We start from the raw sequence: 18,865 nt of genomic DNA on the forward strand, positions 1-18,865 counted from the left end.
ACAGAATCATGTATGTTCATATTATCATCATCAAGAACAGTGGATCGGATCATGTGACAATCGATTTCATAAACTATCAAGCAACCTAAATCATGTTCCCAAATCATAACATCACAACCGGTTAACAAACATCATATCCGATTAGATACAAACATGGCCGATTCATGAACATTAACAGTTAACATCATAATCAAACATATTATCATGCAACAATACTCACAAGAACTTTCATATAACAACCAATTCCTCAACAATATTCAAACCATCAATAAACATAACAATCACTAACCGAATTAAAGAAGAGACAAGAATGATCCTCGGTTGTAGGGTGTGGGTGTGTCGCCGGGTTCCAAGTAGCCGAGAGGGAGAGAGAGTTCTTTAGGGTTTGTGTGTGTTTGTGAGATAATTGTAACAAATGAGAGAACTTCCTCCACTAGTGAGTGTTTACACGGTTTAAGAGAGTGGGCCGTCCCCTCATCGGGCCGCCCTAACGGTCTCGAGTCCATCAATCATGGACCGAATGAGTTGTGTAGGCAAATGGGTCGTGTATTCGGGTTATGTAACATATAACATATATCACGATTTCACATAAAACACATATATCATGTTATTCACTAATGTTCACACAATCACGTAATGTTACACAAAACAGGTTCGAAATACGAGTTGTCACAAATCAAAATACCAGTTGTATTCATATTTTCAAGAAAGTCGTCATTATTTACTATTCAATATTAAATATTATATATTTTCATCTGGAAAATCTTTGGTGTGTCCGATCTATATCTTTTTTTACATCATATAATATTATAAATAATAATTTAATAAAGTTTTATACATGTACTTGAATTTGAAGTAGTAACAATATCATTTATATTTATAAATAATAATAAATTAATAAAGTTTTATACACAACAATATCTTTGTTTATTTATAATAATTTGTTTTTAGATAAGTTTATGGCATGTTTTAATATTTTAAAACATCAACTATTTATAATTATAATGTTAACCGGTTCTTAATCCGGTCCGACCGGTTGAACCGGTCTGACCAATGAACCAGTATGATGGCAGGTTCGATTCCGATCCGGTTCTGAAAACATTGCACAATTGTGATTATTATCAATCCATTATTACAACGGAAGTATTAGGGAATACAAATAGAAAGAATATAGTTGCAAGTAATAAAGCACTTAAACGATAGTAGTTACTGCAGCGTGTATCGCATCTGCAAGGTGAGGGATCGTCCTCGAGCTTAAACCCGCCATGCTGATTCGCCTGCACATGAACCAAACCAAGCTAATTACATAACTCCATTCATTTGGTGCTTTAGGTGACAAAAAAATGGCTTGAACTGTAGCCAAAACTTTCTAAACTCAAGTAGCATGTTCAAATGTAATGTATTAATAACTGTCTTTTTTTGGTTCCTAAGTATTTAGTGATTCTGGTTTATACTTTTAAACCTCCCTATATGTTCAATACAGATCCATATGTAGAGAGGGAGGGGGGGAGGGAGAGGGGGGGAGGGGGAGGGGGAGGGGGAGGGGGAGGGGGGGGGGAGAGGGGGAGGGGGGGGGGAGGGAGAGGGGGAGGGAGGGAGGGAGGGAGGGAGGGAGGGAGAGAGAGGGAGAGAGGGAGAGAGGGAGAGAGGGGGAGAGAGGGAGAGAGAGGGAGAGAGGGAGAGAGGGAGAGAGAGAGAGAGAGGGAGAGAGAGAGAGGGAGAGAGAGAGAGAGAGAGAGAGAGAGAGAGAGAGAGATGATTATGCAATTACATACCCCAACCTTATGCATTACATTAAAGCAATATGATACATATGGTGATTGGTATATGTATTTCTTGTAATTCTCTACTTCAATTTGGTTTTGTATTGAACCGCCACATAGTGTGTGTCATATATATGTTATGAAGGTAGTTTTTTTACCCATCAGATGTCATGTAGATATGGTATTCTCTAGTCATGAAGGTCACTTGCTTAGTATTAAGCCCTGTGAAAGTAAACATCCCTATTTGCTTTATAATGTGGCTCCAATCGCCAGGTGTCTCTGCCAACAAAAAATAAATATGATATTTCCCTTAAGAGGTGAAGAAATAGCAAAAATGAACTTCTGTCTTAAGCAAGTATCAAGACAAACATAAGAGGTAGGTAAGGAAGGTACCTCTAGCACGTAAAGCGTCAAAAAGCTGCTTGCGCATGGTAATAATACGGTCAGCCATTGCCTTCAGTTCAAGGGTCCATTCTTGGTACAGGTTTCTGCACGAGATTTTTCACACTAGAATGTGAGGAATTCGGCTAGGCTAACAAACCCTAAATTCTTTTTGTAATCAATTACCTGTCTTTGAGGATCGTAGAGACAATTGAAGCACCGTGAATAGGTGGATTTGAGTACATGGGCCTTATTACAAGTTTCAGTTGGCTCTCTACCCGACTTGCCACATCAGCAGTCCTGCAAACCTGTTGGCAAATTCACATTACAAATATAGTTCAAAAGAAGTCACAAGGTATTCATTCATTCAAAGGCTTCACTTACAATGCTCAATGCACCAACCCTTTCACCATAAAGGCCCATATTCTTTGCATAACTTTGAGCTATAAAACATTCACCACCATCAGCGACAAACATTCTGACAGATCGAGCGTCTTCATCCAGACTTCCACTTGCAAAACCCTAATTATATTGTTATCATTCAAGTTGACAAACAATAAACTTGATACCCAAATTAAACCCCACCTGATATGCACTATCAAAAAATGGTAACAAACTTTTGGATCTAATCAATCTTCTAATTTGCTCCCATTGCTCAAGTGTCGGATCAACACCAGTGGGATTATGAGCACAAGCATGTAGAAGCACAATTGCTCCTGATGGAGCAGACCCGAGGTCTTCCAGTAAGCCTGTTCAAGTGTAATGTTTTAGGACAGAAATGAAATAAAATAACTATCTTAAAACAATGAACCACGATATTCAAATAAAACAAACTATTAACCAAATATGATATGACATTGAACATGCATTATGACGACACTATGCATATGTTGATAGAAGACCTGCCAGGGAGTAAAAAATAATCAACATAAGCAAAACCCAACATGCTGTATAACTGAAATTTGACAATCAGTGTATATGCACGCCATGAAGAGAAACTTAGCATAGTACACCATTCGAGAATACAAATTAGATAAGAAACATGAAGACCAAACAGATAAGTAATCAAAATATACTGTAGAATTTCCATCCATAAATGGATGTGTGTGTAACAGTAAAAAGCTAGATCAGATGGAAGATTGTTGCAAACCTTGGATGTTTAGTCCACGAGTTACGGGATCATAGTAGCGGTATGTTTTCACGGTCAAACCAGCAAGAGTGAATATTTTCCCATGGTTACCCCATGTTGGATTTGGTATATATATAGTACGCTTCACAAGTGAAAATGGTGGCATTAAAATTAAATTAAAATAATGATGAAATGACCAGGTATAGTGCGTATGAAATTACTTACTTGGTAATAGTGTCTGGCCAGAAACTCAGCTCCAACTCGCAATGACCCAGTACCAGACAAACACTGAACCGTAGTTACCAGGTTTCCCAGGATAGCAGGACTGCTCAACCAAAACAAGTTATTATATTATAGTTATTCAAATCAAATAGAATTACATGAGACGGCACCTGTCAGCTCCGAGTATAAGTTTTGCACTTAATTTGTTAAAATCTGCCAATCCAACAATGGGGAGATACTCCTTGACACGAGACCTGCAAGTGACAACCTTCCTTATCTGCATGCGTGGTGTGGTATCTTACATACATTCTTATTGATTTTATATTCATAAAGATTACCTGTCATTAACCAGAAGCTTCTCTGCTTGTCTGACGACATTTAATACTAGAGGTTTTCCTTCCTGTCAAATAAATTGCAACTCAAAACATAGTCTTTCTACAGACCCTAGGATAAGTAACAAGATTGAAACATTCCTTATAATTTCTAGATGGCTGAAAACTGTTGAAAAAAAAAATGACCATAAACGAACCTCTGTGCGATAAGCACCAACACCCAAATTGAGCTTGACAGGGCTCGGGTCTTTGTTATATGCAATTGTAACCTGCATGTCAGTCATCATCATACATTAGAAAGAATGATAAGGTATATGCAGGAATGGTTTCACCATATCAACGGCATCTGTCATTTTCAGTTCCCACTTCCCACACATTTAAGTTTACAATACATGAGACCTAAAACAAGGTCTTTGCTTGGTGCCAAGTTACATACATAATTGAAACTGCCCAATGAGAAGATGTCCTACAAGCGGTGGCGAAGCCAGATATTTCCGACCGGGGGTCGAAAACGTATATACCTAAAAAATTCTATATGAAAACTACATACCGGGCACTACTGAGCAAAAACTACATACGAAACACCCCCCCCCCCCCCCCCGTCCCTCACAAAGCTGCGCCCTTGCCTGCAAGTGTCACCATGGCAATCCATTGAACCGTGGTTGGTAAATCCTAAGTATCCCTGTTTCTAGTTTTAAATGATACAATAACTTGAGGGCATGCTAGGCTACTCCTTTGGTGAAGTCATGTAATGCAATTGTATCGGTAGTTACAACCACATAGGAAAGTCAATCGACAGGGCCGGCTCGGCCCGGCAAACCCGTGCCGACGCCCGAGGCTTGAAATTTCAAAGGGCCCGAAAAATCTTTATAAGCTTGTATATATATTTATTAAATTATATATTTAGTATATATATTCATCCGTTTTTTTATGCAAACAAAATATTGGTGGTGTAGGGGCAAAAACCATCTCAAAATAATGTAAAGGTATTAAGTTCGAGTCTTTGCTCCATCATTAAAAGTTTTTATTTTTGTAATTCATTTACCCTTTCAAAATAATGTAAAGGTATTAAGTTCGAGTGTTTGCTCCATCACTAACTTTTTATTTTTGTAATTCATTTACCCTTAACCATAATTTTGGGTCCAGTTCTTTTCGTGGCCAGAGGCCTAAATTTTTTCAAGAGTTTTCGGGACAGCTCTGTCAATCAAGACGAACGAACACAAAATATAGGAAATAGAAACGCTTACACCAACTGTGTAAGAATTAAAAAAATAAGAAGATACATGTGAAACATATCATACGAGTTTGTTTAACCAAAACGCAAAAAGCTATATCTAACTGAACAAACAACATAACAATGAAAGATCAAGTAGACAATAGTTACCCCGAGAATCGGATCTTCTGGAGCACGAAGGACGTTGGCGAAGACGGAATCGGCAGCAGAAGTAGGGGAACAAAAGATGCCGCTGCCTTCTTTATCGATCGTTCTGGGGGCCAGATGACCAGAAAGGATACTCAACCTCCGATCGCCCCTTGAAGAAGAAGAAGAAGACTTCATTTTTTACTTGTTTACGTTTCTACATAAACTTGAAAATTTTTCACATTTATAGAAAGAAGATGACGTCGCGATTAAGATTAGGATGACACGACGTCGTTCGGCACGACCATCCAGACAGGTGTGGAAACGATCCATGGGGCCATGGGGGGCGGGCTTAGGCTTTGGCACAAACTTTAAGAAACGTTTATGATAGATACAACTGACGTTGGAATGTAGATATACTTTTTTTCTTCTAATTTAATCTCTTTAGACGTGTTGCTATTTTTAATCACTGTTATTCCTTTTTAAGTTTTTACCTTTACCTACCGTCACATCACTTCATCCTCATCTATCGTCCTATTAATACGGTTCATCATCCTCATCACCATTCAAATTCCATAATTTCTTCAATGAGGCTTATGGTTTTCACCACGAATGATTTGCAAGGGGGCGGTGTGCCAGTGTACCATGCTCTCTACAGCCCATGTGGTCTTTCATGATCCTATCCATGCTCCCCACACCTGTTAGACTTAGAAGAAAAAGATTATTTATAAAAAAAATAGTAAAATGACCCGAAGGCGATGCCTCGCGAGCCCGTTGCAAAAATCCAATTGATTAGTCCAAGCATTAACCATATGAAAATGCATGTTTTAACGTACTCGGTTTAACTCAATGTAACATATATAAGTATCGTGGTTTAATTAAAACGTATAGTAAATCAAATTTATATCATACAGTTATAACATAACACCAAAAAATATAAAACGTGTACAGAGAAATAACTGACATGTGTAATCAAAATGAGCTTATTATAGATTTAAAAAAATAGAAACCACAAAAGGAAAAAAGAAAACACATTCATATCAAGGGGAACCATGGATGTTTTGCAAAGTGAAATGACCAAAGTCGGGAGGTGTAAACATCAACGGCTATGCTTTGCAGTAGTAGTAGTAGTAGTAGTAATAATAATAATAATAATAATAATAATAATAATTGTAGTTTTACTCGTTTTGCGTTGCTAGGGGTCAAAGCGTAGAGTAACTCGAATTTATACCGTCGAATGAAAATGTATTTTATATAACCACACTCGATTTGGTACAAAATTTACGTCGAAACGTAGACCAACTAGAAATGTACATAAAATAAACACAAAATGTATTATATTTGAGCTGACACATTTAAAAAAAAAACTTTATGTCTAAACATAAATTACACACGTAAAAGAGTTAGTTTTCGAAGTAAAAGAATGAAAGAGGTAAACTCAAAACTTTAGAGACTTAGGGGGCTAACGAAAAATTAGTTCTTTAAAAAATCATCAAACGTAAACTATTGAAGAAAATAATATGTTAAAAACATATATTATACTAGGTTTTTCCTCGTCCGCGTTGCGGGGTATTAAGCCGAATATTTCTCTATCATAACATATAAGTTTGTGTTTTGGTTACTTGTACATACTACTTATAACACGATCTCCAAAAAAAATTACATCAAGACAACCAATTAAAACATAACACTACCATACATTTGCTAAAAAAAACTAAAACCATGGAAAGACTATAATTTTAAACGCAAGGCAAAATTGTTATTTTTAAGACAAATGAGACTGTGTCAAGTGGCCGCCTGACACGAATAAAATTACACTGAGTCAACTAATTAAAACAAAACACTACCATAGTTTTGTTAAAAAAAGTAAAACAATGACATGACTATAATTTTACACTGGGGCAAAATCGTAATTTGACAGGTAAAAAAACAAAAATAATGGCAAAAATGTAAATTTGAACTAAGGGCAAAACCGTAATTTGTCTAAGAGGAAAAAAACAAAACCAATAGTAAAACTGTAAATTTAAATGGGGCAAAAGCATAATTTGGCAAGACGAATGGGGAAGTTCCAGGCAGCTCAAAAAGAAAACTAAAACGATGGCGTGACTATAGTTTTACACTGGGCAAAATCGTAATTTGACAGGGAAAAAAACAAAAACGATGGTAAAACTGTAATTTGAACTAAAGGCAAAATCGTAATTCGGCTGAGAGGGAAAAAAACAAAACCAATGGCAAAACTGTAAATTTAAACGGGGCAAAATCGTAATTTGCCCGGACCAATGGTGAAGTGTCAGGAAGTTGTCTGGCACTATTCCTCTCCATTGAACTAAGGGCAAAATCGTAATTCATCTGAGAGGGGAAAAAGAAAATCAATGGCAAAACTGTAAATTTAAACGGGGTAAAATCGTAATTTGGTTGGACCAATGGGGAAGTGTCAGGCAGCTGACAGGCACTATTCCCCCCCATCAGTTATGCAGTATATATAAATATGATACAGGGATAAAGTTGGAACATTAGAAACTGAAGGGGTTAATTTGTAAGACTTATAAAATGGTGTAAGGGCTAAAAGTGCCAATTACCAAAGTGAAGGGGGTAGCAAAAATGAACAAGGGCTAAAAGCGATGATTAGGGGTGTTCATGAGCCGATCCGATCCGATCGAGGGTCTGCTCATGCTCGGATTGAATTACAACTGATCCGATCCGAGCGGATCGGATTTGCAAAACCGTGCGCAAAAGTGATGCTCATGCTCGGATTGAATTTGAATCGATCGGCTCGGTTTCGCTCGGTTTTTATCAAATCCTAAAAAAATCGAGCGGATCGTTTTCGCTCGGTTGAATGATAAGGCTTCGTTCAACAAAAATAAATTCTAACTTAATTAAAACATGTCCAAACACTTTACTAACAAAAGCAATACATAACTCAAATCATTCTAAAAATGTTCTTAACAATATCAAGAAGCACAAAATAAAAACAGAAACATACGATTCAATGATTAACATAAAAACATACTATAACAAACATACAGAATACTGAAACAAACATAATAGAAACATACGATTTAACGGTTAATTAACAAAAAAAACATACTATAACAAACATACAGTCTTCATGTTAACAAACAAAAGCAGATTAGACCTGTGGAACTGGCAGGTTGGCAGCGAGTCCGACGAATGAAGACTGAAGCGATATGATATTTAAACTGAAACAGAAGCAGATTGTTATTATATGTTGCAGATTGAAGACTGAAACAAGTGATATTTAAACTGTACAATTATTAAAGACCGGAGCGACTCACCTGTTTGATTGTCCGTCAGACGACCTGTTGCAGAATGAACACAGGAGCGGCGATCTGTTGCAGAATGAAGACTGGAGCGACTCACTTGTTTGATTGTCCGATGATGTGTGTAAGTGTGACTGTGACTGTGACTGTGGACCGGAGAGGGATAGTGAGAGTCAGAGACACTTGAGAGGCGATATGAATATGATACGACTGATGACTGAATTCTGTTTTAGGAAATAGATTTAGGGTTAGATTTTTATATTAAATATTAAGATGGGCTAGGGGTGTTCAGAATTCGTTTCGAATTTGAAAAATTCGAAATTCGTTTAAATTCGATTCGATTATCAAGAATTCGAATCGATTATAAGAATTCGAATTCGATTCAATTCGAGTAAAGTAAATCGAATACGAATCGAATACGAATTTACAATTTCAAATTCAATTCGATTCGATTCGAAATTCGAATAAAAATTATACATTTTTATTTATTATTTTTATATATAATACATATATAACTTTTATTAGGCTATACTATAAATTATTTTCAAAATTTATACCAAGTATTAAAATTACCCATTACCAAACCAACTACATGGCCCATAACTAAAACCTAAGTTAAAAATCTATCAATAGATTTATAACCCTAAAAATATTAACTTGTAATGTGAAGTGGTTATTCTCGACTTCTCGTTTTGAATTTAGATTTATCATACTTTATTTGGAACTGTTTTAATATGCTATCGTGCTTTATGGCTGCTTTAAAATGTATTTTTCATTTTGATAGTTTTTACATGCTTTTAAAGATTCTAAATCAAATCGATTTATTCGAATTCGATTTGAATTCGAATTTTAATGGAATACGAATTGGGTTTTTAATTCGAATACGAATTCGAATCGAATTTGGTAGATTTTAATCGAATTCGAATCGAATACGAATTCAAGGGAAAAAAAAAGTTATTCGAGTAATTCGATTCGAATAATTCGAAAATTCGATATTCGATTCGATGAACACCCCTAAGATGGGCTGAATATTATTTGGGCTTTTAATTTTTTTGGGCTATTATATTTTTTTGGGTTTTTAATCTATAAAATCTATAATATATATATATATATATATATATATTAATTATTAATTATTAATAAAAATAATTCAAGCAAAACCGAGCGATCGACGAGCGAGCGGAGCTTTGCTCATGCTCGGATTGAATTTGAATCGAACCGATTCGATCGGCTCATGTACAAACTGAGCGGGAATCGAACAAGCATTTTTCGAGCGATCGTCGAGCGATCTTCGATCGTCGAGCAGTTTGGACAGCCCTAGCGATGATTCACAAAATAGAAGGGGCAACCAAATTAACTTGTAATATGAATCAGTGTAAGGAGTAAAGTTGTCATGTTGTAAAGACGGTACCGATGTAGATTGGACGGTATTGGTTTGGTTCATCATGGTACCGGCACATGATATAACTTACGCTACAAAAAAAAAAAAAAAAAAAACTCTATTGTGAATAACTTCTTTTCCAACGAATTTATATTAGAACGGTGAGAAAACTGTAAAAAATAAATATGATTACCGGTACAGATGTTAGTTTTTTAGTGGAAGTCCCTTGTGCTTTGCTATTGGAATTTATCGGTGTCAACTTTATTCATTACACTATGAGTACGGTACAATAAATACATATCGATCAGAAGCCATAAAAATGAATGATGATATAAAACTGATACTGGTACTGATATTGCTCTGTTGGAATCGATTCGGTTCACATCGACACCGGTACGATAACAAAACAAAAAAACTTTGATTACAACTATGTTTTCAAGAGTAAACGGATAGCGGTTCCGGGGGCGAACTAGGGTTTCTCTGGGCGATTTTGGGGGCGAACTAGCAGATTCGTGTAATCCTAGCAGATTCGTGCTTCTCCTAATCACGATTGTTATTAGTTATCATCTTAGGGTTTCTCTACACGATTCTTAGAAGGCAACCAGTTGAAATCGTGCTACAATTCTGCAATTAGGGTTCCGTTTTTTATCTGCTTTGCTGATTAGGGAAGAGGTGCGGCTGTTCTTCGTCGGCTAACCCTTCTCCCGATAATCAGATTAGGGTTTCGGCAACAGAATCATAGCGCCGATTGTGTAAGGGTTTGCGGCTGCGTATACTTCTGATTAGGGATTGGCGGCTGCTCATTCTTAGGGTTTGCGACTGCTTTGTACCTGATTAGGGTTTTGGCAGGAGTATTGGGGATTATCGGCTACTAGGGTTTTTCAGGTGGTTATTTCTTGACGAATTCTGGCTGCTAGGGTTTTGTTTAATGGATGAACGGTTGAAACCAGGTGGGCGGCCATCACTTTCGTTTAAGGAAATTGCGGATCGTTTGCTTGATGTTGATGGGAATACTATTCAGCCAAAACGTGGTATCAACGTCATTGATGAACTCACTAGGGTCTCTACTCCGGTTCAGTTGGATAAGTCCTCGCCAACAATGGGTGTTCACGGAGTGAATGTGTTGAATCCATTGGCTGGTAACTCGAACTCAAGATTTTCGGGGGTTGTGGAACCTTTATCTTTTGCTAGCGTTGTGAACACTGAAAAGGAGAAGGTAAAGGTTAATTTTCGGATGTTGGAATCTAGCGAGTCGGTTGATGGTGCTGATGTGGTTATTCCATTGTCTTCGGTCAAGCAAGTCTCAGACAGGTATGCTAACACGTTGTATGGTTATTTTCTGGGCAAACGGCTGGCTTTTCCTGTGGTGGATTATTTTGCAAAGAACAACTGGGTTAAATATGGTCTCTCTAGACTAATGATGAATGCAAACGGGTTCTTTTTCTTTAAATTCAAAACAAAGGAAGGGATGGATAAATTGGTGGAGGATGGTCCTTGGTTGATTAGAAATGTTCCGATAATCTTGAAGGAGTGGTCGGCCTCTGTCAAGTTGGAAAAAGAAGACATAAAGGCTATCCCTGTTTGGGTTAAGATGCATGAAGTGCCGTTAGCAGCATATACTGAGGACGGTCTTAGCTTGCTTGCTTCTAAGATAGGGGTGCCTAAGATGCTAGATTCATACACTGCTACAATGTGTGCTGAGTCATGGGGACGAAGCAGTTATGCTAGAGCTCTCATTGAAATTCAAGCTGGGGCTGAATTAAAGAGGAGTGTTACAATTGCAATCCCAACTTTACAGGGTAATGGTCATTCAATGGTGGAGGTGAAAATAGAATATGATTGGGAGCCTTTAAGGTGCTCTTCTTGTTGCGTGTTTGGTCATGAGGATAACTCATGTCCAAAGAGGCCTCAGGTCGTTTCGAGTGGGAAATCTAGTAAGAAGATTGATGATTTTCAGGTTGTGGGTGCAAAGAAGAAGAAATCTACTAACCAAGGTCTTCCCATGAAAAATCAGAAGCCTAAGGTAGTGTACAGACCAGTTGTAAACCCTAAACCAATCTCGTCCTTGAAGAAGCCGGTGAACAATCAGGTATCAACGTCAAACCCCTTTGATGCTCTTAAGGATGATGATGGTGGTCAGAGAGGTAGTACTGTGGGTCGTATAGAGAAAAAGGAGAAAAAGTCGAGTGACAGGCAGGATTCTGATGAAGAGGAGGTCGAAGAAGTCTACAATGAAACTAGTGCATTTATGACATCGGGCACTCGTCCGTTCTCTTCGAAAGCAGGGGCAAGCACCTCTTCCACAAAATTCTCAAATGGATAGGCTGCTTTTGGTTCGTTTGAAGGGGTTGCCGGTCTGTGGCAACTTTATTTTTGATGATGGCGGTTGAGGATTTTGTTTTTTGTTTTTTCCATTGTTTTGTCTACTAGATCATGATGTATAGCAGGCTTGGTTACGGGGTGTCATAGTTGTTTTTGTTTTGCTTGGTCATACATATATGGGGCATGTCCTATATATGAACTAGTGTGGAACACATCCTCACTACTTGTACTTATTTGCGGTTGCATTTTAATAGATTCATCGGGGTAACCCTTTACCCAAAAAACTATGTTTTCAAGATTGTTCGGTCGAAGGCACCAATGACCAATATGGTACCGAAAGTCACTATAGCTTACAATACCATAAAACAATTCCTTTTCGAATATGACGCCTTTATAAAAAAATAGAATTTGCTTACGGTACTCGCACTCGATATAGCTACCGAAAGATAAAGTGTCACACCCCGATAGTATCAGAGTTGGCGTGACCGGACTAATATCTTCATTGCACAGCGGAAGCAAATAATGTTAAGACTTCTAGAGGTGAACGCCCACTAAGTACTTGAATCCACAAGGTTCTCCTATTCCAACTGTGCCATAACTTGAAAATGTGACATCAGCATAAGTCAGGCAGTTTGGTCAGGAGTTTGCGGCTTTCACACCTATTCCTAACTAAATCTCCTGACTTTGTTTGAAAACTCGGGTGCAGTGATAGTGAAGGGTTGCAGAATAAGCACATAAACTGGGTCTGATGGTTCCTAACTATAGTCTAGGTCTCTAAGACAGCGACCCGGACTAGGTCGTGTCTGCCTAATTCCCTATAGTTATGGCTCTGATACCAATCTGTCACACCCTAACCGATGGCGGAATCATCGGGGCGCGACACTGAGCGAAACAGATTGTCCAGAAGTTTCCACAACAACTATTATAACAAATTCAGTTAAATGATACATCCCATACCGTATCCCAAATAAATAAACAAGTTATCATAGAAAGCAACTAGGCAAATAAATTTCGTTCCGACAACTCAGATTCAATTATTATTACAGAAAATTGTTTATTATTTCTAGACTCCCTAGCCTCGATTTCATCACCACGCGCCTAAGCATCCTAGCAACTTAAGCACCTGTCACATACGTTAAAATAAAGTCAATACATAAAATGTAAAGGTGAGCATACAAGTTTGATATTAGCATATAGAGTTCGAATAGTTTACGCATAACCAGGCACGTACACAGAGGAAAACGATGCATGTTAATTATCGACATGGGACCATCGATACCAACGACTGCGGGTTGACCATCCGAGACGGTTCGCAATACATGATTACCACCGTAATCCATGCAAGTAATTGTCCTTAACAACCCCCGTGTGAACGGGTGTTGAGTCCAAACTATAGTACTACGTTGCTAAGGCAGGTAGATAGCACTCCACGTGTAAACATAATAAACAACATTCATTTAGTCAAGTAGCACATGCAAATGGTCAGCGTTCAAATAGTTTGTGTTTGATTGTGATTTGATAGGTAACGTATGTAACACCCAAAAGTGCTAAAAGCAAAAAGGGATCGAGTATACTCACAGTGATTGATTGTGGATTGAAGGGAGCGCTGAGTGTAAGATTAGCCTGAATAGTTCGATAGCACAACAATAAGTAACACGGAAAAGTAAACAAGTGTGGATAGATCGAATGGGCTGGTCGATCGAACGGCAGGTTCGATCGAACGGGCTGTTCGGTCGGCTAGTATGTCCGGTTGGACAGTCCTGTTCGATCGGCCGGTAGGCTCGATCGGCTGGGCCATTCGAGTGGATTGTTTCTTCCTCTGGTGTGTTTGTGTTTGAGGATTTGAACTTTTGAAGTTTTCGTTGTAGTATATGAGAACACTGAAGTGTTCTTACCTTTCAAGTCGGTCGATCGAATGGTTCGTTCGATCGGCTAGCTCACTCGATCGGCTAGGAACTTCAGAATTAGTCCCCAACTGAATGTCGCTCGATCGAACAGTCTGTTCGATCGGCTGGCATTCCCTACTACGAACGAGTTGTGAAAACGATTAAGTGTTGAAGCATAGTATCTCATGATCCGAACAGTAATGTTTACCAATCGAGTGACCTATTCGATCGAACACTAATTCGTCAATACTATACTTCAAAAGTTTGGAAAAGTGAGACGCCATGTGCTAGCCGATCGGCTGGCCCGGTCGATCGGCTGGTGTGTCCGATCGGCTGGGCTGTTCGATCAGCCTAGCCGTTCGGCCAGCAAGTCTGACCTGGTCGGCTTTTCGTCTAACACTTGGTCGTTTGGTTACTTGTCATTATATCGAGGTAGTTTGATAACGAGTTGAACTATGATACCTTCGTTCTTACCCGTCTCTCCGGCTCGGACAGGAATCACCCAAGTCCGGCCGGTGAACGGTTCGGAATGTTGGTTTAAAGTTTAACCCAAAATCAGTGAACCTTGTTCATAGAACCCGAATCTTGAACCTCTTAACTATTAGAATGATTAGTTAACCGGTTCAAGCTCCGTTTCTACCAGTTTTACGGCTTCAAGTGTAAAAATGTTTTAAGAAGGTTGGAAATCATCCATAAAATGTTAAGATTCGTAAGAATCTTAGTTCGTCTATGTGGAAATCGGTTAGATCTAAGCTATTCATGGTTGAATGAGGCCAAAACATGATGTTCTTCAAGAACACCATGATGACATCACCCAAGAACACCTAGATCTTGGTGATTTCATGGTTAGAATTCAAGTTTTGAAAGATAGAAAGGTGTAGAATCAAGTAATGATCAAAAACGTACAAGAATTAGAGTGAAAACTTACCGGAATTGAGAGAAATCTGAGAAAAGATGAAAAATAGGAGCTGGCCGGTCAGAACTTTCCAAAAGTGGAAATGAAGACAAGGACAACCTTATTTATAGGCTTCCAAAAGAGGAAAGTGGCAGCCGATCGGCCAGGAGCTCCGATCGAGTGGGCTGCTCGATCGGCTGGCAAGATGCTAGCCGATCGGCTGGCCTGTTCGATCAGGATGCTTCCTGTTCGATCCGCGACGCACTTCGAGTATTTCGTGACGATTTTCAACGTTTTGATTTCGATGGACGATGATACGAATACGATATAGTTCCTAGTCAAATTACTTTTAATCCCAATCACTATATCTAACATACAATCTTCTATAAGTCACGTTTCGATGTCGGTTTCGATTGAGTTCGATTGCTTTTCGAGTTTTGATTCGATTTTCGATTGATTTGCTTGAATACCACACCAAACATAAGGTAAACACGCACAAGTAACACATAAGGCACACACGTATAACTATACTAAAATTCGTATAATTCGAGTCTCGAGTTTGATGATTGTTAGATCGGTTTGATTACTGATTAGTTAACTTTATCGCATTGTTACTTCCTATCATTCACAGTCGTAGATCGGTTCGCGTTAAAACACATTCGATTACTTCGATTCTGGCTGATTACAACACTTACTCCACATAATACAACTAAAACATAAAATAGACTATCTACAATCAAAGAAAGTCAAAGTTGACTTGGACTTTGACTTTGACTTTGACATTTGAAAACACGGGGTGTTACATATGTAGTCATTTAAATTGTATTGTGATTGATGTATTTACATAACCTGTTTGATATGTATTATTTGGTGTATGGCCCTTGGGGTTAAATGACCATGTCCCGGATATCCTTGGCATCATTCATGAAATGGCCACGACCTAAGCACGGGGTGTAGGCGTACACCTGACAGTTGCATTATGTAAAAACTGGTATCCCACTGTAAGGAATCAACCTTGTGGGCATTATACCTGTGGCGTGTCAGTTAACTTAAGTCCGACCCTACAAACTGGCCCTGATGGACGACAAATGAGTAAATCTGTATACAAGATATTTTTAAATAATTGTCCCAGGTTATAAAAGATATTTTGCCGAAGTGCAGTCAAATCAATTTTCAAACTCTTTTCAAAATGAGTCAGTTAAGTTGTATTTACCAGTGTAAACTGACGTATTTTCCAAAAAGGCTAAGTGCAGGTACTAAACGAAATAGGCTGGCTACTCCAGGCATCATTACTCAAGTCTCGCAAGCTTTAGATGCCAAAGTCTGTTGAACAATTTTCTTTTTTATTCGATCCGCCTGTGGATCTGTTTCGACTGTTTTGTGATACTCAATATTACAATCTATTCAGATGAAATAAATCTATCTCTTTGCTTCCGCTGTGCATTTATATGTTGTGTTGTTTGACTATGATGATATCAATTACGTCATGATACTCCCCACCGGGCCCACCGGTGACACGTGGAAAATAGGGGTGTGACATAAACCATTTGAGTTTATTGAAAATCGCAAATTATTTATGTGAGTTAAAACCTGTTTGTAGCATGATTTAGAAATATGAAATTGTTGTTCATCGAAAACATTGTATGTTTTTGCAAAATGTGCATGTCTTTCCACCCCGAAAACATTTATAAAATGTAAAAACGTAAAAAGGTGGGGTTATGAACTCACCTTGATGTCCTTGTGCAAAGCTAGCTAAATATACTATGTGAAGTCGTTTCCAAGACGTAACTCGCTAGCGTGCATTCTATAATATCCCTAACACGGAATATCTTATAAGTTTCTAAATAAATGTGGTAACTAAACTACGTGTCACCGAGCTCTACGAATCGTTAACCGAACAATAAGGATCTTGGATCCTATGTGGTTGGTGAATCTTTCTGAGAAAGACATAGAGATGTACTTTAACAAGATACATTATCAGGTACAGGATATTGTACAAGCTATGCAAAATCAAAATGTTATCAAGATCTGCTATGCATACGAAGTAAATTCAGGGAAGATGTGGAATACAAAATGGAGAGAGATTGAAAGAAAAGAATTCTTGAGAGAAGTTCGAAACAAAGAAAGGATCGAAGCTAGAATGAAGAAGGCATCTATCAAGAGATATTAGTTTATGAAGTGGGTGCCACAGATCAAACACCGATGACATACTTCAAGCTAAAACGTCAACGTGTTAGGAAGTATTTCTTCGGGAGTTAGAGTTTTAAAGATTTGAAGTGTCACACCCCGACCACATAAAACAACAAACCGCGGCGGAAACGTCGGGGAGTGGAGCGACGGAATTATTGTTTCACAACCATGGTATTTAAAGTTTCGTTTTATTTATTAATATTGATTACATTATCTTAAAACAAAGAAAAACATAACAAAAATTAAACTAGTCTTGCATCTTTTATTGTCGCTATAGCCCGAGTCCGCCTAAGTGTATCACGATCAACCCTATGCATCAGCTCCTGAAAACACATGTGAAAATAGGTACGTCAGCATAAAAATGCATGTGAGATACATAGGTTTTGTTGATGCAGGATTCATGACTTGTAAGTTAAAAGAAATGTTTAACAAAAAGTGGTCATGAATCTTATAAAAAATGTTTTCTTTTATAAATCATACGAAAATCGATAAGAAACTCAGAAGATATAAAAGAATATTGCATGGTTAATTAAATCATCAAGTAAAAATGGGTTTGTATAAAGTATGTCTTTTGTAAAACAATGTCTTGTAAATAACGTATCATGTCTTTGTATAAATTGAAGTGGTTTAGATAACGCTACGATATGTGATGTCATAAAAGCACTTATATATAGAAAGTACCAGCGGCGTATCCACCATGCTTTTATCATATTACACACGCCTCGTTATTTAAATCACTTACCAAATAACCACCAAAACGTCTTGTTTAAACAAATGTCAAAAATTTTATGTGTAAGCAATGTCTAATATCAATTGTAAATCATGTCTTGTATAATCAAATGTTATGTATGGCAAGTAAAAAGTATCTACTCAAACCATATGTATAATGTCAATGTGTAATCAAATGTATGTATGGTGAATAAAAAATATTTACTCAATCCCATAGGTAAAATGTACAAAACAATGTATTTGAATAAATCATAGTTTAATTCAAAAGTTAAGTTTTGCAAAATCAATGCTTTACTGATACAAACATTTATGCGGTAATGTTAAACGCATACATTCAAGCCTTGAGACTGTAGGATAAACCTTTAAACAAATCAAAGGTTTATTAAAAATGTTTTCGGATTCTGTCATTCCTTACGTCCAAACAAACCTAGGATTCCAGGAATGGGAGTTGTCAATTCCTATGGTACCACTACATACTATCGAGCGGCATGATCAGTGTTAATGAACGTATTTTAGTTTCGTTAAACAAAGCAAATGTCATACCAAATGTAAGCATGTTATGTGAAAATAATGTACTAAGTATGCTAAGTAAACATATGAAGCAGAAATGTAATGTAAATCAATGTGCTAGCATGCTCAGTAAACATACATAGCAGAAATGTAATGTAAATCAATGTGTCCATATGCTGAGTAAACATATGCAACAAAAGTGTTTATGAAATCAATGTGCTAGCATGCTCAGTCAACATACATAGCAAGGCATAATGAAATCATGTACTATATGCGTACTAATGAACATAGCAAGTATATGTCATGAAAGCACGAAAAGCATGAAAGTAACAAGTAGGCACATGTGTATTACCCCAAAATATTTGAAAACAGTAAAAGAGGGGACTATGTACTAACTTGATATTGCTTATAGTCTTGTAATAACAATCGAACAATGCTTGAGGGATAACGGAATCAAACGACACCTAATATAGGTAACTATGTT

At 37.6% G+C, this 18,865-nt stretch overlaps 1 protein-coding gene across 1 annotated transcript; it reads right to left on the minus strand.

The window, feature by feature from the left end:
• Positions 1-1,085: 1,085 nt before the first annotated feature.
• On the minus strand, positions 1,086-5,526 carry LOC110873794 (aspartate aminotransferase, cytoplasmic). The gene is made up of 12 exons (XM_022122793.2): positions 5,212-5,526; positions 4,025-4,096; positions 3,834-3,895; positions 3,666-3,749; positions 3,499-3,598; positions 3,295-3,415; positions 2,730-2,893; positions 2,529-2,666; positions 2,331-2,452; positions 2,157-2,251; positions 1,922-2,042; positions 1,086-1,277 (listed from the first exon to the last, which is right to left on the minus strand). The coding sequence occupies exons 1-12, from the start codon at positions 5,383-5,385 to the stop codon at positions 1,193-1,195; spliced, it is 1,338 nt and encodes a 445-aa protein (XP_021978485.1). The 5' UTR covers positions 5,386-5,526; the 3' UTR covers positions 1,086-1,192.
• Between the last annotated feature and the right edge of the window lie 13,339 nt (positions 5,527-18,865).

This window comes from Helianthus annuus, chromosome 8 (genome assembly GCF_002127325.2).
Source record: "Helianthus annuus cultivar XRQ/B chromosome 8, HanXRQr2.0-SUNRISE, whole genome shotgun sequence".
Classification (NCBI taxonomy): Eukaryota; Viridiplantae; Streptophyta; class Magnoliopsida; order Asterales; family Asteraceae; genus Helianthus; species Helianthus annuus.